Source organism: Clupea harengus, chromosome 15 (genome assembly GCF_900700415.2).
Source record: "Clupea harengus chromosome 15, Ch_v2.0.2, whole genome shotgun sequence".
NCBI lineage: Eukaryota > Metazoa > Chordata > Actinopteri > Clupeiformes > Clupeidae > Clupea > Clupea harengus.
Genome location: NC_045166.1, coordinates 970,125 through 995,234, shown reverse-complemented (window position 1 = coordinate 995,234; position 25,110 = coordinate 970,125). Strand labels below are relative to the sequence as shown.

At 41.1% G+C, this 25,110-nt stretch overlaps 3 protein-coding genes and 1 long non-coding RNA gene across 6 annotated transcripts in view; 3 read left to right on the top strand and 1 right to left on the bottom strand.

Annotated features, from left to right (window-relative positions):
• Positions 1–4,041: 4,041 nt before the first annotated feature.
• Positions 4,042–5,692, top strand: LOC116223770 (trichohyalin-like). Its single transcript, XM_031581671.2, has 2 exons — positions 4,042–5,457; positions 5,551–5,692. The coding sequence occupies exons 1-2, from the start codon at positions 4,064–4,066 to the stop codon at positions 5,573–5,575; spliced, it is 1,419 nt and encodes a 472-aa protein (XP_031437531.1). The 5' UTR covers positions 4,042–4,063; the 3' UTR covers positions 5,576–5,692.
• A 1,017-nt stretch (positions 5,693–6,709) lies between these two features.
• On the bottom strand, positions 6,710–23,952 carry LOC116223729. The gene is made up of 3 exons (XR_004165233.2): positions 23,824–23,952; positions 23,283–23,349; positions 6,710–7,159 (listed from the first exon to the last, which is right to left on the bottom strand). It is a non-coding gene; the product is annotated as an uncharacterized LOC116223729 (long non-coding RNA).
• On the top strand, positions 10,937–18,023 carry LOC105896999 (potassium/sodium hyperpolarization-activated cyclic nucleotide-gated channel 3-like). Of its 2 annotated transcripts, XM_042709906.1 has the most exons (6): positions 10,937–12,246; positions 12,392–13,486; positions 15,750–15,840; positions 15,973–16,100; positions 16,354–16,500; positions 16,858–18,023. In XM_042709906.1, exons 2-6 carry the CDS (start codon positions 13,223–13,225, stop codon positions 17,101–17,103), a joined length of 876 nt encoding a protein of 291 aa, XP_042565840.1. In that variant the 5' UTR covers positions 10,937–12,246; positions 12,392–13,222; the 3' UTR covers positions 17,104–18,023. The 2 variants fall into 2 exon arrangements, with proteins under 2 accessions (XP_042565840.1, XP_042565839.1); XM_042709905.1 differs by having other exon boundaries at positions 10,937–13,486.
• arid1b (AT rich interactive domain 1B (SWI1-like)) overlaps positions 23,244–25,110 on the top strand; it is a 69,819-nt gene continuing 67,952 nt past the window's right edge. For both annotated transcript variants that reach the window (XM_031581466.1, XM_031581467.1), the window contains exon 1: positions 23,244–25,064. In XM_031581466.1, the coding sequence (XP_031437326.1) occupies positions 23,778–25,064 (1,287 nt within the window). In that variant the 5' untranslated portion in view covers positions 23,244–23,777. The remainder of the gene's footprint in view (positions 25,065–25,110) is intronic.

Here is a 25,110-nt window from a genome sequence, read left to right as displayed (position 1 = left end):
TAATGAATTCATTTTCCAGTCCACATCAATAATCTGGTCTGTCGACTGTAGTCTATCTAAAGACAGCACACGATGCCTATTCATTTTCTGACGCTGTTATCATTCACAGTTAATGACACTGGCATTGACGATGTACTAACAATAGGCTACACAAGTTAATAACCGTATTTTAACCGCGATTCAAAAAGTTGTCTAAATGACACCGGGATTGTAATGTCTTATAAGCTATTACACGGTGTTATTATATACGCTGGAGAGTTCTGTCCTCACAGGACTATTATTTTATGTCAAAATGAGGTTAGTAGCGCAGGTTTCCCTCACATCTTGAACTGTATTGGCGTTCTGGCCGAGAGCACACATTGCACATGGTTTATGAACATGAAAAGAAAGCCAATTAACAAACGGTCTGAAGATCACATATGACAGTACTGTCTGAATATTATGACGAGTTTATTGCAAAGATATATTTGGTCTACATAACCTGTGCCTTTGCTTAACACTTTAATAGCTGAATTCTCAGATTATAACATTGTCCAGGACTGCCCACTAAACAAAGGCAGAATATCACAAAACCAAGTGCTATGTTATAAATGGGACCAATTTAGCAACCTGTTTAATGGGTTTGTATGTACAGTAGAATGCGATTAGACACTTCAACATTATTGTGTAATAGTTAAGATGTCATAATTATGAAGCACAGTGTGACGTTGCAGAACCGATGGCAGCATTACTTCAGCATAACTCACTTCAGGCTGAATAGGACACAAAAAGATTGCGGAGTAAAATCGATTCACAAGCAGACTTCAACAACATAGCTGATATTTGGTAAGTTTGACAATACTTTGGCTATTTGGCTTCTAAGAGATAACGTATAAATGTTGTCTAGCCTAGATAGACGCTTTGCGACACAACTCAGAAGACCGAACTCTGCCTCAACAAACGTAGGCCTACTTGCCAAATGTCTAATAATACGGTCTTATACAAGTTGTTGTATATAATATACAAAAGTAAATTTCGATTAATTTGAGTTTAACCAGCCTTTACTGATGGCAGCCCATATAGACCTATAGGCCTAAGTAGGCCTACCTTAAGTGGGCATAGGAGGGTACATATTAACACACCCAACCACGTTTAATTCAAGTTCATTCAGAACAGTCCCAACATTTTATCCCAACATTTACCACCTTGAGTCCAGGACAATAAGTTACGTGTAATATAACCAAAGTAGATCTATTGGAGTAAGGAGTTAGACTGTAGCAGTGTAGCTACGGCATTTAGGCTAACGAAATAAAAGCAGCCAAAACCTGCAAAACAAGCTACAACAGAAAAGCTGAATGCAAGTGTGGTCCACTGAACAATAAATTGCCTCAATAGGATGTGTTATAAAACAGCTTAAACACACGTTGGGTGTAAGCCACACCATGGCTGGTGAGGCACTGACTCTTTCAGTCAGATAAAATTGCTTTACATAGACATTAAACAATCCTAAGAGAAATAATGGGAAATCAACGGAGCTGCCGCTGTACGTCCAAAACCAAATGTATTCTTGAGATTCCAAACATTTTCAAAGCAATTTGGCTTTGAATGTGAGAAGTCGATCGAGTTATCTTCTGTCCCGTCGTTTGAAGAAACATACCTTTTAGCTCCGGCATTGGTCTCCCATTATTGATCACTTCACGTTTTGATTGAAAGTCCAGTTTTGAGAAATGCTTTAGCTTATAGCAATAGAATCTTACATTTTTGCAGTCAGGGTCATATATAAGTGTAGAATAAGAGCTACGGCAGAACAAGCATAAACCCGACCGGTGGGCTCTCGCACGCCTCCTTCATTGGAGGCAGAGGTACTGTTTGCCTCCCCTCCGTGCTTTTTCACTGCGGCTTTACGTCAGATCAGCAAAACTAAATAGGTTCTACGCATACGCTCAACCCAGTTTGTGAGGGATTGCGCAATCTGAGATGAGGCACAGCTCGTCGCTGCCTCACCGTCTCGCTGTCTCCTGTTTGTTTGAACAGGACATGCGCAAATTAAGCGATTTTGATTATAAAAATGCTCGAAATGATTGGAATCATGCAGAAATTACATTTATAGCACATATCAGTAGAGAAATATTAATATTTATTTTATTTATCATCATTATTTGTTTTTTACTTTTCATGATGACAGGCTCTGCCTCCCCTGCCTCCCCTGACCGCACGTCCCTGAGCCACACCTATCTTTACACCTACACCTTCATGTTTTCTTCAGCATCATTAACAAACGTAATAATCTCTCAAAGACAGTAGGCACTGTAGCAATGATATATTCCAATATGTCTGTGGACAAACATGAACATGTGTCATTTTAGAGATTTTTTCTCAGCAAGAGCAAATGGATAACTGACCTAGCTCCTTCAAACACTTTCCCTCATGTTTAGACTAATTAACCTAATCCTGCAGCCATTTCCATCTTCCATCAGAGTTTTTATCATGTAGCTCATTTATTTTCTTTGTTCTTTTCAGGGTGTATAGCTTGCACTCTGTAGAGACACTGTAAGTAGGGGCCACAGTGTGCATGTGTCTTTAAGGCCCTTTGACACAGGTCATCATAGACTGTAGTGTCATTATGATGTCATAATGCTCCAGTATGACATGTCACACAACCTTGTACCCAAAACTACTTTAAAAGCTCATTTTACCAGAGCAAATGTGGGATAAACACACAAGAAAAGTATTGCTGAGTGAAATATTGTTTTAAAACCGCAGACTACAACAAAGTAAGTGATCTGGTAAGTTTCAATGAAATTATTCTAGAGAATTATATTGGAGATCATTTTGACATTTAATGTTACTTAATGAAGTAGCATATGGTGGTGTATTGAAGGTGCCACTGAATGCGAATGCACATTTTAACTTAGCCCCTCTCTCTCTCTCTCTCTCTCTCTCTTTGCTTATTTATGGAATTAACTGTATGTAACTTTCTTAGTCTCTTCTTCTCTTTAGATCTCAAGATGACTGATGTGGAAGTCGATCCTGAGCCTGTAAGTCATGGCTATGGCGTAGTGTTTGTAAATTCTTTCTAAATGTCATAAGCCTACTGCTATTAATAAGTAAAATGAATTGAAAGAATACACTAAGGTGGGAAAATTTTATTGAATTGAACTGAATAATAAAATAGAACTGAATTAATTTTTTTCAGCCTGTTGGGGGTAACAGCCCAGAACCAAGATGGACACATGTGGTATGTTTATGCACTAAGCTTTGATTAGTAGAATATTTAGAAAAAAATCATGAACATGAACATAAACATGAATTGAATTGAACTAAACTGATTTAAATAGAGCTGAATTTAATGGAATTAAATAGAATTGGAATTAAATGGAGAAGAGGCCTGAGGTACATTACATAATTGCAGAACAGGGGTTTTGAAAGTCTTTTTGAAATATGAGTAAACGTTTAAGATACAATAAATGCGAAATATATGCGAAGCAAAGTTGTTCCATTTATGGTATGGCAGGTAGAGAGAACCGAATCAGACCATCAACTTCTGGAGACCTTCAAAACCCTGTTCCTGGGCCTAATGGAGGTGTCTCAGGAGAAGGAAGAGCAGGCACATAGACAGGCCTCCGTGCGGATGGGACAGCGTGCAGGGAGCCAAGATCCTTCTCGCCTGGATCCTATGGCACAATTAAGGAGAAGGGAGAGAAAAGGGCAAATTATGGACTTGATTCCAGTGACGAGGAAAAAAAAGCTGGAAACTTTCAAGCAGATGTACATCCTGGACATCAGAGACCTTGAAGCTCTAGTTAAACGCAAGAGGAGGGACCATGATAGATGGCTCATGGAAATGGATTGGCAGGAGATGGGAAAGGATGCAATCCCTGTGGCTGAGGAAGGAGAGGAGATGATGACTGAAGAGGATCAGCTCCGCACAGAAAGAGGGACGGAGAGAGCACAGACAAAGAGAGAAAGTGAGAAACGGATGGAGAGAGCACAGAGAGACAGTGTCATTGAGAGGTGGCTGGAGGGAGTAGAGAGAGAGAGTGACATGGAGAGCTGGCTGGAGGGAGTAGAGAGAGAGCGTGACATGGAGAGCTGGCTGACGGGAGTACACAGAGAGAGGAACAGAGAGGACAGGAACATTGAGGACAGGAACATTGAGTACAGGAACAGAGTGAGGGACAGTGAGGACAGGGACAGTGAGGACAGGGACAGTGAGTACAGGAACAGTGAGGACAGGAATATTGACAGGAACATTGAGTACAGGAACATTGAGGACAGGAACAGAGTGAGGGACAGTGAGGATAGGAACAGTGAGGACAGGAACAGAGAGAGGAACATTGAGTACAGGAACATTGAGGACAGGAACATTGAGGACAGCAGAGGTAATGACGAAGAGGTAGAAATTGACATGCTGCCTCCAGGAAGCACCAACAGTGTGACTGAGATCACTGTCCTATCACCATCAGAGATCATTCAAATCAAGGAGAGCCTCAGACAGAGTGGCCTAACCCAGGAATTGCAGTATTGTGTTCTGACCACTGAGATGAAACTGAAAATGCTGAAAGAACTTGAAAACGATGCAAAGACCTATCACAAAATGGAAAAAGACAATCTGGAATTAAATAAGAAAATGTTAGAAACCGTCCAAAAAACTAAGAAATCAATGTTCTCAATCTTGAAAAGGAAGACAAAAGAAGAGGTAGAAATTGACCGGGGTCAGAAGAGAGTTGAAAAGGAACTGAAACTAGAGACAGCCAATCTAAATGCATGCTTAAAAAAGTACAAAAAGAACCTGGAAGAGTTGGAAAAACATGAAAATCAGATTCAGAAGATTCTCATGAAGCAACAAAAGGAGGAAGAGAAACTCAAACTTGCACAGCAGAAACAGTTAGAAAAGGAAGAGGAGAAGGAGCTGACCGAGGAGAGAAAAGAGAAAAAGGAAGTGATTATGAAAGTATATAGGAGAGAGAAATGGAGGAAAAGGGCTGGGAAAACTCATAAAATGGAAGTGAAAAAGGAAAACAAGATATTAAAGATACTGCGTAAAAATGATGAAAGAAAGTGCAAAAGACACAAGAGGTGGACCAAAAGAATCAACAAATGTAGGAAAATAAAAAACAAAATACGTTCAGCGCCAGGACGTGTTTGCAGAGCGGTGTTCAAGTTTTTCAGTCCGAGTTTTGGAAAGCAAGTAGACAAAAAGTTGAAGGAGCAACAAAAGGCGGAATTGATCAGGCAGCGATACGACAGCAATAACATTCATTGGGGAGCTGAGGAGACGGCGAAGCAGAGGGAGGAGACAGTGGAGGAGGAGAAAAGACTCCTGGAAGAGAGGCGGAAAGTGTGTGCTGCTGAACTGGAGGCGTATGCGTGGAGCAGTCAAGTGCGGGCTGAGCTGTCCAGGGTGAGGGCCAGCAACAGCCGCATCAATGTAAGAGAAGATGACGGCTCAACAAGCAGCAGTGAGTCAGAAATAAGGTCAGTAAGAAGGCTGTTATAAGTTTCAAACAAACAAACAAACAAATGAATGAATGAACAAACAAATAATAAGAAATATTCTCTCATGCTTAGTGGTGAAGAAGAAGCAAGGCTGTAACACAAGGGAGTTCCCAGGAGGAGAGTATGGCTTCACAGGAACTGCTGCCATCAAATACTTTTCTATGTATGGTTTGTATGAAAAGTGCCAGGACATAATAAAAAAAAACATACAAAAGCTTTTAACATTTCAGCTGTGCTTTTATTTTACATTTGACCACAAGGTGAACACAAGCTAATGTACATTTACATGAATGCATTTAGCAGATACTTTTATCCAAGGCGTCTTACAGTACAGTGCAAGGGTTGTAAAAGTAGGGGAGGAAGGAAAGCGAATTTTGGTGAGTTGTTAGGAAGGGCAAAGGCTGGCATGTTAAACCCAGCCATATTTAAACCAGAAATAAGGAGTTTTGGTTTAAAACTAGTGAGCTATCCAAATTACCTAAAAGGCATGCAGTATTTGAAAATGGTACCAAAAAATGTTGCCAATATAAATATAAATATAAATATAGACATATATCTCAAATGTGGCTGATTGCTGCATTCTGTTGTTTTAAAGCCAAATTGTAAAAATGTGTATAGAGACTGTCATACTGATTTAAACTGATACATTTTAGTCTTACAGGTTTTAAGGTACAATGTGTAGGATTTAGTGGGATCTATTAGCAGAAGTGGTATATAGTACCATTTGTAATTACAAATTGCTGTGTTTTTGTTAGCATAGAATGAGCCCTTCATATCTACATAGGGAGCGGGTCCTCTTGCACAGAGTCCATGTTGTTACCGCCATGTTTCTAGAGTAGCCCAGAACTGACAAACCATAACACTGGCCCTAGAGAGGGTGATAGGTGAAAATTCACCCTAGTTACCTCAGGACTCCGGAGCTGCATATAAGTATATTTATTAGACAAACAACAATTGCAATCGGGCTCACTCCCAGCACAAGGCTGAAAGTGAAGCCATGATAAACACATCGCACCAGGTTTATATAGACAGAAGTTAAGCGTTCAGCAGGGATAACCACGTGGTGGATTTCTGACGTCCAAGGCAAGGATGGAAGTTTTGCACAAGGTCGGAAGAAGCACAGTTCGCCCCTTCTTATCACCTCTGGTCTAAACATGCTCTTGTACATATGCAGACTAAGTGGCACCTAATAATCTAAGTTACACACACACACAGAAACACAGAAAAGCCATGTTCCTGTTTTCATAAGCACATGATTCATACAAGGAATATATTAATACAAGGCACTTGATTCATATATTCTTAAATCATTAACAGTGCTTGGAAATTATCTCAACATCAGAGGGTCTTTCACAGTTTAAGGGCAACTGACGGCAACCATAGGTTACCCTACATGCTTGGAAAGTGAGCGGTGACGGAGGGGTACTCAGTTGGTTGCAATCTGCAAATTTGCTGCCACTAAATCCTACACAATGCCTTTAAGATACTGTAATTACTGAGGGCACATGGGCATTGGTTTGAAACAGAAGTCAACTCTCCTGGCTGTCTGTGGCCTGTGTAGCTGTCTGTAGATGTCTATGGCCTTGTCATACCAATGAGGATTTGGTTGAAGTGACTTGAGAGTTGTCTTTTCTTTGGAAATGATGGCTACATTTTTCAGCCTGTCCTGTGCCATGATGTTCTGAAATACAGTACATTTGTATTAATCTCAGGCATGACAAACAACGCTGTTGTGAATGGAGTCAGTGTTGAATAGACCTGACGTTGATCCTGTAAAAGTAGTTTGTTAAAAACGGATCAAATTGAAAGTATACACATGATATAAAAATTTAAACAAAATCTAATACAAAGAAGTCACATGCCAGCACTCAATTTAGTTTATTGCAAAATGTGCCTCCTTGTTCACAGGTCTTACATAAACCAAACCTTTTTTATCAGAGTCAGAATCAGAAACGTTTTTATGGCCAAGTAGGTTTACACCTACCAGGAATTGTCTATGGTACATTGGTGCAAACAATGAACTTACACAATAAACAATATTTGTACATATTAAGTGCTTTTACAAACATACCCCACTATTCATGGGAAGGTTTTGTCAGTTAGACACCTGGCTTCCAGCGACTAGTCCAGGTTGGGCGTATTGCACCAAGCAGGATTACACAGTCAGCCAGGTAACATCTAAAATAGCATGCGACAACTTCTCTGAACATTCAATAAATAGTAATAATCAGTAGGACTAATTGACACCTAATATACTAAAGTAAAAAATATTATTTCATTCCTTTGCCTTTCATGGCGCAAACTTGTTTGTGGTTTCAGTAGTCAACTACACAAAAAAAGCACTTTAACTATTTGAATCACTATGCAACTATGAATGTACATAGCTGAACTTCCAGCAAACTACTGCAAAGTGTAGTTATACTACTAGTTCACTACTCCCCAACACTTACATGAGCTAATTTATGGTAGTTCTTAACAGTAAAGATGTAGTATATTTTTGGCCACTGGTGAAAGTTTTGATGCTGTTCTTGACGATGCACAATGTATTGACTAAAAAACATTTGACGTCAAGTGAAGCCGACGGTCGTTACTTTCACTGGTTGCATTCAAAATGGGATTGGCTCATTTATTCCTTATCCTGTACTTTTTAAATAGACATAATATAGATCTTGAAATTGTCTACTGGCATCAGCCAGCACTCTCTAATCAAGGCAATCTCTTGCCAGTCCTGCTTGTACATGGTGTCCACTTTTCTGCCCCACTCGCACAAAAGAAATCCAACTGTCCCTGTCATTAACTGGCAGAGTTAACCTTTATTCTCAAACATACACGTAAATGATTTTGTCAAATGATTATGATTATCTCTCCATGTGCAGTGACCCTGGATCAGGCTACATCCAGGTTGTTTTACATCCAGACAAAATATGTTTTAATGATGCAACACCCAAACACATGTTTTGTCCTCACCCACCTATTGACTGAGGTTCTGAGGAGGTGGAAAGACATCTTAAGTGGCTCAAACAATTAATTGAATGTGGTTAGCGTCCATAGCCCAAAGTTCTCTCCAGCTCCTTGTCTCAACACCATGCCAGTTCATCCATTGCCCTGGCTTTGCTTGAGAAGCTCATCTAGTTTCCTCTTCCTGCTGACGAACAAAGCTAGTTGCCATCTGGCTCCTCTCCAGCAATTCAGCATTACCCCATGCTTTCCCACTGTCACCTAACCCAAACCCTGTTCTTCCACTCTTCTTTACCTGCCCAAGAATATCTCTTTCCTCTAATGCGCCTTGTGCATGTTGAACCACTTTTCGTGGATTCCACTTCCTCCATGTTTTCACTGTTGGAGCAGTGTTCTTGACTACTGGATCCTTAGACTGTGACAGTCATCTCCAGGCTGGTCTTAGCCCATTTGAACTCCACCACCAAGCTGGATACCAGTCACTGGTATCTCCAATAACTCTTTTCCATATAAAGCTAAAGTAGTTTAACAACGTTGCAGCCCAAGCCATTTCCTAACTGCCACATTCACGACTTTCTCAAATTTCTCCACCTCTGAAATAGCAAATTCATACACAGTCAAAAGCCACCTTACACGTGGCAGGCCAGAAGCCCAAACTGCAAGTGCCACAATTTCAGTTTCCTGGCAAGAAGGTCTTATCAATAGTACTGATAGCCTTAGCAATGCATTTTCTAAGTTCTGAAACCAGTCCTCGGTCACTGAATGTGAAATTGTACCACCTGCCTAAACTCCACAGGTTTTTCTACAATAGGACAAATCACCTCACCATCAATATGAAACCTCACTTCCACCAGTTTTCCCTTACTGACAGAAACACTTATACATTTGCTAAGTTTCACATACATCCTTGCCCACTTCAGACTGTCATTCAACATGGAGCAGTTGTTGTCAATGTCATCATGTCATCCATATAAGCTCAGATCAGAGATTGCACGGGTGCCGTCCTGCAGCTTTTCACCACCACCACCAACCCATTTGGATGCCCTTATAACTACCTCCATTGCCATGGTGAAAGCCAACAGTCAAATGTTGGCCATACCAATCTCCAAATACTGCCAGGATAAGGTGTAGTTACTTGTGGTAAAACATACCTGAATATCCTCAAAATATGCCCTGACTAATGCGGAGATCTTCTGAGGGACCTGAAAGTAGCTGAATGCCTTCCACAACAGACTGTGTGGCACCGATCCACAGATATTAACAAGATCTAAAAATACCACATAGAGGTATCTGCCTTCTGTCCTTGCTGCCTGAATGTGATGCCAAATAATGCTACTATGTTCCAAACATCCAGAAAAACGTTCTGCATGGAAATATCTACCAAACTATTGCCAGTGCCCCCACACTAAAGAAGATCTTTCCTTCCACATTAAGAAGGCTGATGGGACGGAATTTGCCTATGTTCACTGCAATCTTCTCCTTTGGAATGAAAATACCTCCTGCCTGACGCCACATCCTTGGAATTGTTCCTTTTTTCCCCATACAATTACCATGAGCTTCCATAGATATTTCAAAACATCAGGCACTCCTTTATAGATACAATAAGGTACCCTGTTGGGGCTGGGAGATGATGCAGACTTGGCACAACACACAGCCTCTTCACCTGGGCAGGCCATCGTCTATTGGTGAACAATCTTTCCGATTGGATTAATGTCTGCCGGTAAGAGTTCCACATGTCTCTGAATGTCTCTGAATGTAGCGGTTGAAGATAGCTCTTTTCTTTCAATTCTCAAACTTCCTATTTTCTCTTCAGTGAATAAAGACTTCACAAACTTAAATGGATCCTTGTAGAATGCAATCCTAGCTTGTTCTTTTTTCTTCCTTTTCCATCTGAGGTGCTCCAGCCTCATAGCCAGGCCAACTCTTTACCTCTGCCTGCAGTACACTACTACCTCTGTTCATCATCTGCTCCTTACCATTGCTTCCTCAGCTGCCTCCTTCCTGCCTTCTCCTTCTATAATCAGTCTTCTTGACTTGGCTGTATCCTTCAAACCTTCCAAAATTCCTTCTTTGCAAGTGTACTGGATTCTCCTTTCAATGTAGCTCGGTCTTATCCTGTGGTCTTTGGTGCTCAACCTGCCACTAGACTTCAACAGACTGACTTGAGCTACTTCTTAACAAGTAGTGCTCAATGCGCAACTCACAAACTCAGGCATTTCTTCCTTCCCTGGTGGATCCTCAAGCCTTTCAGTGAAGTTTCCTTCGTCCTACAAACCTTAAGAGCTTTCCCTTTATTCCCCGAACTGACATCCTACACTATATAACATCTTCATCCTATACTATATAACCTCATTTTTATACTTTTAATGAGTAACCATTCATATGGTTGGAGAAGAGAAGTACTGTATCATTAATGGGTTTTTGATTTATTAAAAAGATTATTTACTAAAGGATTCCCTCAAGGCTTTATATTAAGCCACATTTTCCACTAATTCAATAAGAAATACAGTATAAACGTGTTTTCCTTGATGACATATTACAAATTAGACTGCTTTATTATATATATATATATAATATGATACGAATAAATCAAGAGGGTGAAAAAGTAAAAACACCATCTTAATTGCCACTCAAACTTTCTCTCTTCTGCTTGTTACAGTTCTACAGATATGCGACTGGACCTCGGGTGGAAGTCAGCCGTGCAATCCATTCTACCACCTACGACACTAGGGAGCAACGCCAATCGTATCTTCGTTATGGAAAAGAAAAGGGTTTTCCCTTTGGAGTGTACGACTTCTTTAAGGACAGGCTGCTGCTTCCCCGCCAAAAAACTAATGGACAACTCAGACGAAATGTGCAATGGAGAAGCTGGACACACTCGAAACTTTACTTCTATATTTCTGCCAGAGATCAATAAGATCAATCTTCACTATTATGGCAGTAAAGATCAACTCCTCAAGGAGATCATCAGAACTAAAAAACAAGACTCATTCGTCATTCACCCCCACAGTTTGTTCAGGTATGGTTTATAACATAATGTTAAAATGACAGTTATAGGCGATGGCTATTAGCATCGAGCGGTTTTTTATTTGTATAAATTAGCTAGACTATGCTAGTTAGTTAGGTGAGTTATATAACATTAGATTGCCAACTAGCTTACTTAGTTAACGTTTATAGCTAGTTACTTGCCCCAGGCCATTAAGAACAAGCAAACGTAAGTTAGAAGTGATAGTAAGCTAGTTATATGACGATAATTGAAACACCGGAGAAAACAGGTAATGTTCATAGCATGGGCTAGCTGAATAGTGAGGTTAACGATACACTCTAGCTTGCCAGGTTTAGGCTGAAGTAGGCTCGTGACAGTTAGATTCATTTATATTAACCGGTATCCATCAAGCCAATTGCTCAATTGACTCAGCTTTACGATTCAGTGAGAAAGCATCTTCTTCATGACTGAAACCACATTATCGGCACCCAATAAAGAATACAGCAATTTATACACATTTACCTTGTCACGTCTATGGCAGCCGGTCTGTTGATTTTACCTCCTTGCTTAGCTAGTCACTGGCAGCATAACCAGTTATGTCTTTCACTTGTTCTTTGATTTCTGACTTTTTCCTCAGGAGGTACTGGTTGTGGATAATGATTCTGGTGACAGGGATCAATATGTTCGCCCTCCCCCTTGATGTCAGTTTCTTTGGGAGGAAAACCTACATTGGCTGGACTGTCTTTAATGTCTTTACGGACATAGTATTCATTGTTGATCTGTCCCTGAATTTTCGAACGGCCTACATTCATGGACAGGCCAAGGTAAGTGTATTGTTTATTTACTAAGAAATAATGTGTTCAGAGTCCCAGTGCTATTGCAACAGTAGGGCCAAAGAATGGCAGGTATTTTATTTGGCTCTCATATATTAAGTCTATCTACCGTTGTCATCTGTCTGTCAACCAACAGGCTACTCTGGACCGTCAAAGTATAAGGAACAACTACCTGAAGACCTGGTTCTTACCTGATCTGTTGGCCGTAGCACCAGTTGACTACTGTCTGTCAATTTGTTCGGTGTGTGTTGTCATGTCTCCCATATGATGTGAATTTCAAGAATAATAAACTGGGGTTTTAGTATAGTGGGTTTAGCTAAAGTTCCTGATTTTATGTATTTATTTATTTGTTTTGATAGTGTAGAGTTGGTTGAATGGGTGAAACTTTGAAAAATTGCTGTGCTCGAAAAGGGTACATTCTCTGTTGCTTTCTTGACAGAACCTTATTTCTTTAGATGTAGTTACAGCTAATTTCTGCTTTAGGCTTTGGGTGCATTTGACTCAAGTGATTATGGGAGTATAATGAAGTTCACAAGTATCTTTAGCCTCCTGCGTCTCCTGAGGGTCTTCAGGCTAGTGCACTACGTAAACAACTGCATGGAGGCAAGTGGACTTTATGGAACGTTTCTTTTGATGTGTTATATATTTCCATTTCCATTATATTTCCTCCATATCCCCACCAACTCTTCTGGCCCACAGTTCCATATTGCCAAGCAAAAGTATGTAATGTGATGCTTGGCACAACGTGGCTTCTTACCTGTGAAGTAAATCGTTACTTATTACGAAACTTTTTTTATTACCAAAAGGCATACATTTGTCATGGTTCTTTACAAGGATTCAGTTTCCATTGGCAATATTATGTACATCCTTCCAAAGGTTCAACTGGTAGGCTATATCAATAACGGTGCCAGTGCCGTGGTGTGAGGACTAGAGGATAGTGACCCTTAATTATACACAACACCTCAACATGCTTTATCTTAAATGTACTAAAGAGCTAACTATATGTAAATGTACTAGGCCCAGTATTGTCATTCTTTTCAGATTTCGTTTTTTTATTTATGGTTTGCTCTCCTCACAGATGCTGAGTATTGGTATGAAATCCAAATTGGAGCTGACATACACCATCTTTGGCATCTTCCTCATCTGCCACTGGAACGCCTGCTTCCAATTCATGTTGCAGAGCCTCATGGACTATCCACCAAACAGCTGGGTAACCCTGGAGGGCTTAGTGGTGAGTCCTGTTACATTTAAATGTATACTTAGCCAAATATCATAGGGCCCTATGGTTTCCAATATGTAGAAAAACAACTGGAACATGATGGCATTCAGTAATAAAAACAGAATTCACAGTTAAAATTCAGAATCTGGGTTTTTGGGATAAAATTACAGAAAATATGTTTCCCCATTTTAGAGGCAACATTCTAAAATGTGAGTGAACTTATTAGTGAAATGGGTCAAAGTTAAGGGAACAACTCAGGAGTTTAGGACACATTTGGTGGGTTTCAACTTAAGAGTCTGTCTGTTTGCCACACTGACATCACATTGACACATTTGGTGTATTGTGAACAGAACAAAAAAGGCGGTTAATTAACCTACAATAGGTATACTAACGAGTTATGACACAACTGGTTTAAGGACACGTATTGGCAGTCTTGACAGTCTTAGATTGTAGAAATCTCCTTTTAAATACTTTTGCATACCGTATTTTCCCGACTATTAACCGCACCATATAAGCCGCATTACAGTATTTTATGTAATAACCTGTATATTAACCAAAGTATCAACTTGACCTCATGCCATGTAGTTGTGGTGCACTGACTACTAGCCATTTCAAAGTTGTATGAAGTAGGGATGGGCATTTCAAGATTGTTTAAGATCTATGTGAAGCTATTTAACATCACCCACAAACGGTTGTGATCACTTTAAACCCAAAACTGCCTTTTGTTGGTGAGCTGATTTTGAGAAATGTAACTTTGAAGGAAACGTGTTTTATGGTTGTCTAGTTGCTATGAAATTTAACTAGCTAGCTAAGGAAACTGTTAGGAGTGTTAAGATGGTTCCCTAAGTCAAAGATAGTTAACTGGCATGAGACCTCTTATACCTTTCCATAGAATCCCGTTAAATACAGTCTGGTGGGAATACGTGACACCCGTTACTTTATCGTTATGGAACACTGAATGTGACTGTGAATGAAAATGTGTTATCTATCCAATGTTTTTATTACCTGATACATTAATGGGATTTGTATGTGAAAGAGGGAGAAAGACCCATTCATGTGCACGTTACTAACTTCCAGGCGAAAAAAATGCATTCCCGTATATAGGACGCACCTGAGTAATTTTAAAATTTTGTGAAATCAATGTATATACAAAGCACGTTAAATAGTCGACAAGTTATAGTAAAGATTTTCATTCTTCCAAGTCCAACTGAAAATGAGAGCAAAACAAACTGTATTTGCTGCCATAGCTCTTAATTTACTAGCCTACACCTAGATTACATTATGTTTTTTTATCTGTTCACGGAAAGTATGTATAATGCTCAGTAGCTCGTTTCATCCATTTTTAATGAACTAATTTGATTTGAAATACATTGGATGTAAATACACAATTTAGTAAAAAAACAAATCTATTTTTTTTTTTTTTAGCCCTTTGCACAGTGTAACATGGCTTTCATGATTCCGCTGCGTTTGTGGTTTCATTCCAGTATGAAACATGGTAAATGTGGACAAGTAAGATGTTGAATTTAGAATAAAGGTGAACCACAATCTGGCTTTGCAAATCAGTGCACTCCCTAAACTTGGTAATGTAATGTTACCACATCAGTGACAGTACAGTCAGCTTGCCATGGCGGGTGTCATTTGCGAAAATTGCAAAACTGAACTATCAAAGCAGAACACAATTAAATGTAATAGTATGTATGTAAAGGATAATGTATAGTCCGCCGGTCAGTATAGGAAAATCATTCCTGACGGGACAAATAGAACCCTGACGTGCGGCGGAGGGGTCTTGTTTCATCTTAAAGGGGTTTATTTTACGATACAGACCAGCGAACAATACATTACCCTGCTTATTATACGGTTAAATACGGCTGCCAAAACGATTAAAGACACTCCTCCCAAATACCTCTTTTTTTAATGATTTTGTTTGCCGTTTTCTGACTTCCGCTAAGAAAAAAATAGTTCTTCACGCATATAACTTTAAAAGTTTCAGGTGTTGCTTCAGGATTCATTTTCCTATACTGACTCTATATTATCTATATTATAAGACATTCCTCCAAAATACCTCTTTTTAATGAATACCAGACCTCCGAACGTTGGGGTGGCCCATTCAAATCAATGGAACTTTTCGCAACATTCACAAGGGCCGTATATAAATACAATTTATTTTTTAAACTCCATATGAAACACTACTGTGCAGTGGAATCTGTATGAGTGTGTATGTAGACTTACAGTTAGGATTTTAACTTGTTGGTGTCTTTGATCTCCCCTCAAAAAGGCCAAACCAATCCATGCCCAGTACGCTAAGGCCATGTTTCGTTCCCTTTGCCATATGATGACACTCAACTATGGCTCAGAAATTCCAAAAGGTATACAGATATATTCAAGTACATTCATACTTTATGCTCTAATAATCTTATACCACAACACCACTCTTACTGTATACTCCAATACTCTTATACAAGAACAAAACTGTTGTTGATGCCTGAAATACTTTGCAGGGATATCAGAGCTGTGGATGATGATCATCAGCATAACAACCGGTACTGTTTTATATGCTCTGGTTCTGGCCAAAATCACGGCCCTCGCGAGCATGTCCAACCCCAGCCAGCGGGCCTATGAAGATAAAGTGAGGTTAACATAATCTCTATAAAGGCCAGCAAATGAAGTTGTTTTCTTCCAAACACTCATTCCAGTTCAGATCTTTTCTGAAGCTTGTTGGCTGTTTTTTGTGAAAGTATTACCACAAGATGGCAGCACTGGCTCAATGTTCTTATGTTACACTAGGCAGTGGTCTTTCCATGGAGACTTTGGGCCAGTCATACATACTTGTTAAAGAACAAAGGTTTGGACGTAACAATACTCTTTCTGCCTCTTTTCAGCGCAATGAGCTACAGGTGTACGTGAGACACAAACATCTGCCGGATTTCCTTATCCCCCGTATGTTTAGTCATATGGTGAACTGCTACCAGGGCAAGTGGTTTGAAGAGAAGGCCATCCTAGATGATCTCTCTGAGCCACTAAAACTGGTAGGATTTAGCCTCAGTTCGCCACCCTTCACCACCCATTCTGGGGGAACCCACTTTAATAGTTAATAGTTAATTAGCAGTGAAAACAACAATTTTTGAACTTCCCGTAGAGTCTTATCTACAGAGGGGTCTACATGTATGTGAATGGTATTGATTTTAAAGTAGCAAGTAGCTGTGGGGAAAAATAAATCTCTGTGGAAGTATCTTTGGGATCTATACAGCATGAGTAAACATGTTGTTGTGCATTACATTGACCAACCACATTGTATTAACCCCATTGAATTTACCACATTGTACTGTCTGTATTAACTATATAAGCATTTCAGCTATTCAAACTCATGTCTGTTCCACCAACAGGAAGTGATGCAGCACATTTGTGGGGACCTGATGAGACGAGTGTTTGGAGACAAACACCCGCTGTTTGTGAACGAGCTGCTGCTGGCTCTTGAGTTTGAGAGCTACCATATTGGAGATGTGGTCATCCGGCCGGGGGTAGTGGCAGAGTGTATGTTCCTCATCGACAAGGGCTCCATACTGCTGGAGCATGCTGGTGTCAAGCACACGCTAATAGATGGAGACTATTTTGGAGGTAAACCCCAGTAGCTGTCCTGTAATGATGCACAGGAGATCGAGGGATAATGAGAGTGCTTCATCTATAAACAACAGTGTTTCATTGGGCCTCTTTTATGCAGTACAGCTTAATAGTGATTTTGTCTGATCCAGGCAATAGACTAATGAAACCATGACATTTGTTTAAAGGGATTGGCTTAACATGTTGCCATCATTAAAGCTTATGTAATTGATCCCTGATTCACACACTCTGCAATATCACAGTATATAGCTATTGTGTTGCTGTGACTATTGAAAAGAAAATATTCCTATCTAAGTAAGTATGATTAACATTGCTATTGCCATTTGGTGTGACTTAAGCGAGAATAAGTCATATGGGGAAACACAAAAATCACAGTTCATGCACTGAAGTCAAACCACACAAAAAACTATATTAAGACATAGTATTTCAGCACAAATGACTTACATAATAACAGGGGAATGTTAGCAGAGTTGCAGCGCTTTTATATGAAGGAATCAAAAAGTAATTGGACAATTGGCGGCCCGGCTGTTCATTGACCAGGCTAATTACAATATATTCGAATAAATAATACATTATGTATTTAAATAATGGTTTTTTTAAGCTGAGCTGAATCCTATGATGTTGTTGTGACAGCCCAGAAACAGATTAATGTTCTTTTCCTGTTACATTACACTCTAAGTAGAAATCTGAAGCTAGAGCTGATTAATCAACATTATGAATGTTACAACGACATTACTAGTTATGTGTGCATGTACATTTTTGTTGGTCAGGTTTGTGTACTTCCCCTTTCGCTGTGAATGGGATAAGTGAATCTATTTGTAAATATGTGATGAGCTGCTAAGACAAAAAATGAGTATTCCCCAAGTAGTCCCCGAGTTCCTGTCAAAGAACAATCTCCTCGATCCGAACCAGTCTGGATTCAAAAGCGGTCACTCCACCGAAACAGCCCTGTTGTCTGTAACGGAGGCCTTAAAAACAGCTAGAGCAGCAGCTCAATCCTCGGCTCTCGTCCTGCTTGACTTATCAGCTGCGTTTGATACAGTCAACCACCGCATCTTTCTGTCCATACTGTCAAGTATGGGCATTTCTGGCAATGCGCACTCCTGGTTTGAATCCTACCTCACTGGGCGCTCGTTCAACGTGTCATGGCAAGGTCAGTTGTCTGTACCTCACCGCCTCACCACTGGGGTGCCCCAAGGCTCGGTGATGGGACCACTTCTCTTTGCCATTTACACCACCTCGTTGGGCCCTATCATCCGCTCGCATGGTTTTTCCTACCACTGTTATGCCGATGATACTCAACTGTTTCTGTCTTTCCCTCCTGAGGACACCACGGTCTCGGCGCGGATCTCGGACTGTCTCGCTGATATATCCACATGGATGAAAAATCACCACCTTCAGCTGAACCTGGCCAAAACGGAACTGATGGTCTTCCCAGCCAAACAGGTCATCCACCACAACATCAATATCAATACTGACTCTTTATCTCTTGCTCCATCCAAAACAGCAAGAAACCTCGGGGTCATTATTGATGACCAACTGACCTTCACGGCCCACATCGCCTCTGTCTCCAGGTCGTGCCGCTTCGCGCTGTACAACATCCGCAAAATCAGGCCTTACCTAACCCAGTATGCCACCCAGCTGCTGGTGCAAACCTTGGTGAGCTCCCGCCTTGACTACTGCAACGCCCTCCTAACGGGCCTGCCGGCTTGCGTGGTGAAACCACTACAGATGATCCAGAACGCGGCGGCGCGTCTGGTGTTCAACCAACCGAAAAGGGCACACGTCACCCCGCTACTCATTGAGCTCCACTGGCTGCCGGTAGCTGCTCGCATTAAGTTCAAGTCACTTATGCTTGCCTACAGAGTGCTTACTGGTTCTGCTCCCACCTACCTAAATGCTCTTGTAAGGGCAAATGTTACACCCAGGACGCTGCGCTCGTCTAGTGAGCGTCGTTTGGCACTGCCGTCCGTGCAAGCACGGCAATCAAGACTATTTTCATTTGTAGTTCCACGTTGGTGGAACGAACTGCCTAGTACTACCAGAGCAGGGGCGTCCCTCTCTACCTTCAAGAAGCTTTTGAAGACCCAACTCTTCAGAGAGCACCTCCCCTCCTAACTGGCACCTGACTAGCGCTTAACTTGCACTTCAGCAGTTACATTCCTGCACTTCTTTTTCCTTTTTTCTAGGTCGTTGTTTTTCTAATTCTCATGTAAAGTAGTATTTATTGTTACACCATGCTTTTTATTGCTCTTAGCTTGACTGTTCTCTCCCTTGTACGTCGCTTTGGACAAAAGCGTCTGCTAAATGACTAAATGTAAATGTAAATGTAAATAACTTTGTCCTTGTGACTGCATTGCAGAGTGAGCCGCTTTACAGGTCTAATCCAATATATCTTCACAGAGATAGCGCTGGCGAAGCTCTGCAAACATTCCATCAGGGCATCGGCTTTGAGTCCCTGCCGCCTGTGTACCCTGTCGGCCCACACCTACCGCGCTGTGCTGAAGAACTTCCCTGAGCTGGTGGACAAGTACCGCATCAGACCGTCCTTCACAGACCCCTAACATGAGTACACCTGAAGCCAAATCCTCAAATCATTTATGTTACACTCAGTTATGCTGTTTGCCCCATTTTGGCAAGACAAGTGTCACGTGTTTATCAGATGTTTTTATCGTTCATTTACACGCAAAGTTGCCTGCCTTTGAATGACCTTAAATTATACATCATGTGATAATAATGTAAACAGGGACACAAAACGCATTGGAGGTTTTTAGTCATAATAAGTCTTCATCGATAATAGTTCATCAAGGCTTTTCTAAACAACGCTCATTAATTATTCTGCATTGTGCAATTCTGCATAATGGAGTCGTGCATGAAGTTGTTATTGTGTTCCATCTCAGTCTGTAGCTGCCACTGCACCGCGGTGGTTCTTGTGTATCATCTCATGGATTATTCACTTATATGTGTATGTAGGTATTTGTTGATAGATGGTTTTTATTCCTTTTGCCACAGAAGTGATGTGGTAGGACATTTGGATGTTGGGTTTATGTTGTGCACATTTTTATCCATGCGTAGCCTAGATAATAGTAATGATGTTGTGACAACCTTAGCAGAGTCGGTAAAGGTAAATGGACAGCAGTTCTAAGGTGTAGGGTCTGGTCATGTCATGAATTGGGGAATTAGTAATAGAGGGAGCTTTGTTTAGGCAAGCAGTCAAAGACTTGGCAGCAGAATCCATGTCCATGTCATTCTAATAAGAATGTGTTAAATGTTATATTTTCATGTTCAATTGTGTTCATGTTATGTTAATAATATGCAGAGTCCAGTATTGTATTGGCCACATACTCTGATCAGTTCTATGCATTTGTCTTACATGCTTTTATAAACTCGTGTTTTTATTAAGTTGTTATTTAGTCCTTTGTTTTTTTTTTTATTGCAAATGGCTTGTGTCCCTCAGGCCGCCTAATTAAAAGTGTGTGAATCCCTGAATTTTGTCATGCAGTGAGGATCCTACTGGGTCCCCATCACCACCCTGTAGTTCCATTAATCATTCACCAAACCCAGATGAGAGAAGAACTGTGGCAAAACGATTCAGGTGTGGTCCCAACCCTTGTGGCATTCCCATATGTATTGAAAGACCCAGGTGTGTGTGTGTGTGTCGGGGGGGGGGGGGGGTCTGATGTCCTTGTGTGTGTGTGTGTGTGTGTGTGTGATGGGGGGGGGTCTGATGTCCTTGTATGTGTGTGTGGGGGGGGGGGGGGGGGTGCTCCTTAGTGCTTAGTTACACTAAGGGACCCACTGGTAAGTGATCTACAGCAGAGATAAATGTATACAGCTGATTTAGAAGTTGTGTGATTTTGTAACAGCTAGCTACTCATTTACAGAGAGTCAGATGAGCTGCAGGTATCATTTCTCAGAGTACTTATGGAGGGCTGAAAAGCTAGGTCCTTACACCTGAATTTGAAACTTAACTGTTAACTGGCATTTTGCCACTATGTTATCTCTCCTACGTCCTATCTCATTCTGGCATGGCCCGAGACACGTCTAAATGCAAATTGAGGTCCAATGGAGTGTAATTGCTGGTGTGTGATGATTACAACGGGAAACTAATGATTTTCCTCTGCCAAGGTCAGGCGAGGTTTAATTAGGAGAGGTGCAATCAGCGTTTACTCTCCTCTCGCCGGCGAGCCATTATCTGGGTGTCTGCCAAAAGCCTACCTATGGCACGAGTGAATGAGCTGCTATGTCAAAGGCCTGCTACCACCTTGCACTGCTGTGATTGTGTTTGAAGTGGAATAATAAAAGCTGGTCATCCGAATAAGTGGTTTGAAAACAGAAAGGTCAAATTCATGGAGATTAGAGTATGGCACGTGTCATTTGGGAGCAGGTGTGGAGTATGCCAAGAACGAGAAAAACATACTTGTGAATATGTAGAGATCACTTAAGGTCTGCCACAAATAACCATCTGAATATTTTCTCAATAATAAAATAATATAAGACAAGTCATATACAAAGGGTTACTACACTGGCCTATCAACTGAACACATTGTACAATGAATAGTGCTTTACTGAGAGCTCCATTCTGACATTTTCCCCTATTCAATCTTCATACAATTTACCGGTTTATTATTATAGTCTTGACCAGCTTTCCTCTCAGAGAAAGGAACCATTTGGCACTAGTACTTTTATCCTCACAATATTACCAGGTAGATGGTGGCCGTCTAATTACCATTTCTCTATCCGCTTGTTCAGATTATCCTTGGGAAAATATTTCAGACCATCCTGCTGGCTGCCTCAGTACATGAGAGGATATGAAGTGCACCCAACAATTGCATCTGCTGTTCAGACTGTCTGGCCTCTAAAATGTTGTCCCTAGTGGATAAGGGAACAGCAATCTAATGCTTTCAGGGGGCAGCACTAGATACAAATGTGTGTACGGTGGCAGTATGTTATTTCACTTTGTGACACAGTTAAAGGTGAGAATAACTTTAAGTGCTGACCCATCAAGGCATTTTGTGCTGTCTTTTGCTACTGCCTTAAGTTAAACGGCATGCTTCCCTTATGACAGATTTACCATCATTTGGTCTTAAATTATTTGAACAAAATCTGGCAAATGTATTGCCTTTATTGTGGTACTTATTAATTGAAATGTAGAACTTGCAGATACATTTCTGAATAAAGTAAGGTGTTTAGTACAGATTGCTCAGCTTCCTCATCATTATGACCCGGCCTTGATGTGTAGGTAATGCCTGCATTTCCTCAGCCACTCTGGAAAAAAACCTTTGGTGTGCTACAGAGCTGGGCTTAGCTTAGCTGCTTTCTCTGTGGCTTTTCTGTCTGACCCACTTTCCGTGCTTGACTTGACTGGGTTGCTGCCACTGCTGCTGGGGGAGGTCCCTGCAGACTCTCCTCACACAAGCCAGTGAGTCCCTTAAGTGACAATCCATGTGCGTACACACACACACACAGTGATGAATTCACTATGTGTCCTTTGTTTTGATCACACAAGGTAAGAAATTTAGCAGCCAAAGAGTGATTGGGGGAATATTAGAAATCCCACAAAGAATATAGAGATTATGAGTGCTGCAATATAATTTGCCTTCAGTGTTCAATATTCAAATGTGGCATTATCAGAAGACAACGGATCACAGCAATGTCTGGGATGCAAATCTCAGGTGCCTTGAGGAAGTCAAGAATGTGTTTTAAGTGTACTAAGGTCCACCAGAGGGCTACCTTGATTTCCCATAAGGATTTTGACGATTAAACGATCACAAACATTCGTTCACGTTAGCAGGAGGATTTAAAAATATATATATCCTAATATTCTCTCAAGTTTCCGTCCTGTTTCATGTATGTGAAGCACTGTGAAGGGTGTACAATAACCAAATGTTGAGGATGTGGTAGCCTATTGCAAAACACCAACCTACAGCAACAGACACTTTTTTCTAATGTATTGGAAGAACCTCCCTTGTTCTAAAAGACCGTGGATTTCTCCAGCTGATCTTAGGGGGGAAACTTAAAACATATTTCTGTAACTCGCACGCTGCAGAAAAATAGATTGAGTGTTATGCTCGGGTCATAGACAAAACACGATATGGAGCATTGGAGTAATTTTGTGGTCAGCTCGAGAAAGTTTTTTTTCTTCTACAAAAGCCAATCTCTCGTTCGTTACCCCAGATATTCTGCTCACCTCTGATGAAAATGGCATTCTTCACAATCAGCCGTACATGACTGTGCCGGGAGGCAGGTTGCACAGCCTATAGTGACAGAAAGATGAAGGTCAAATCTTTGGTTGGGATGTGATGTGACCAAACAAGCTTACAAAATCCAGTCCAGTCTTTCACCTACTACACATTATCCAGTCCGCATTTTCCAAGATAGATGCAAGAAAGCGCTAGTGGATAATAGTTGGTACAGTTTTCGATTATGCCATGCATGGCGAAAGGGTTAATTGCTTCTGCCCCATATCCGGGCGCGAGGAGATGAAAAGTTTCTAATAGGTCTGAGCGAAAACCTTTTCGTTGTACTTATGTATCCACATTTGAAACCAAAATGTTGTCTCGTTAGGAATCTGGTCTAGGTGGGCTCCTCCAATGTACTGTTAAATGCATTTCCCTCCTACCGAGTCGCCTCCCTCCTTAACGTATATTTTCGTCTTTTTGTTTGTAAGAAATTATGACTCGCCATGCCCACACGAGTTGCGGCAGCTTCAAAACAAAATAAACACAAACCTTCTATATCCTACCCATTGAGTCGAGAGTTAAAATCGTTTAAGTCCGGAGGAGCATCTCGCGGATCCGGGGCTGTGTTTGGGGCAGGAGATGGGGGCAGCGCTAACCCTATGAATAATGTAACGTTAGATCGTCTTCATCATGAGCTGAACATAACAAGCATAGCTCGTGCCTCTATGGGCAACAATTCGGATCCACGAGAGAAGGAATATGGAAATAAATCTATATCATCTTCTAATCCGAGAGTGACTTCGAGCATGGAGACAGGTTTGCTAGCGAATCATAAACTGAAAAATGTTGGTGGCGGAGATCCCCCTCCTTCGTCTCACCACCACACACCTCCACAGCAACAGTCGCAACCATTCAATCAATTCCAACAGCATCACCAACGTCAAATCCAAAACAACAACATTAGCAACCAGCAATCAGCACAAGGAGACTTCGGGAATCGTCAACATGGAGGGAAAGAGAATATTTTGGGGGACCAAACCGAACGCCATCAGCAATTACTGAATAAAAGTGAAGAGGAGGACCAATCCTGTAAAACGGGTGATCGGATGGGTAGCAGGTACGAACACGGCAACTTGGGACCAACGAATAACAACATCAACCAGTCCCAAAGTGGGAACAGTTCGGTTTCTGAGTTTAATAATTATTATGGGAATGGAAGAGGAGGGCCTTGCTTTGATCAACATGGCGGACAACAAAGCCCTGGGACGGGGATAATGCATTCGGCACAAAACAGCATGGATCAAGTACAAAACTCTCACGAAGGGTATCATAATAACCCCTACAACCACTATCCGAACTACAGACCTGGCTATGGTGGCACTGGGTATGGTATGATGAGCCCCTCACGGCAGGGGAACAACATGATGGGCCCAGGTGGTAATACGACTTCAGCTAGTCATGGAAAAGCTGCCATGGCTACAGCCTCGGCTCCTGGTGGTGGAAATGTCGGGGGGTTTCAGCGATTTCCAGGACAAAATCAACAACACCCATCTGGAGCTACCCCTACTTTGAACCAGTTACTGACATCTCCAAGTCCGATGATGCGAGGATATGGCAGTGGCTATCAAGATTACAATAATCCCTCTGCACAACAACAACAATCAAGCATGGGCTTGAGCAAAGATATGAGCTCGCAATATGCCCAAACTTCTCATGGTTGGGGAGGACAACAAAGAAATCATCCAGCAATGAGCCCTGGGAACAACGGACACGGTGGCAACAGAGCTCAGGTGGGTTTGTTAAGTTGTTTTTATTTGTTTAACTTGAGTAGTCTAT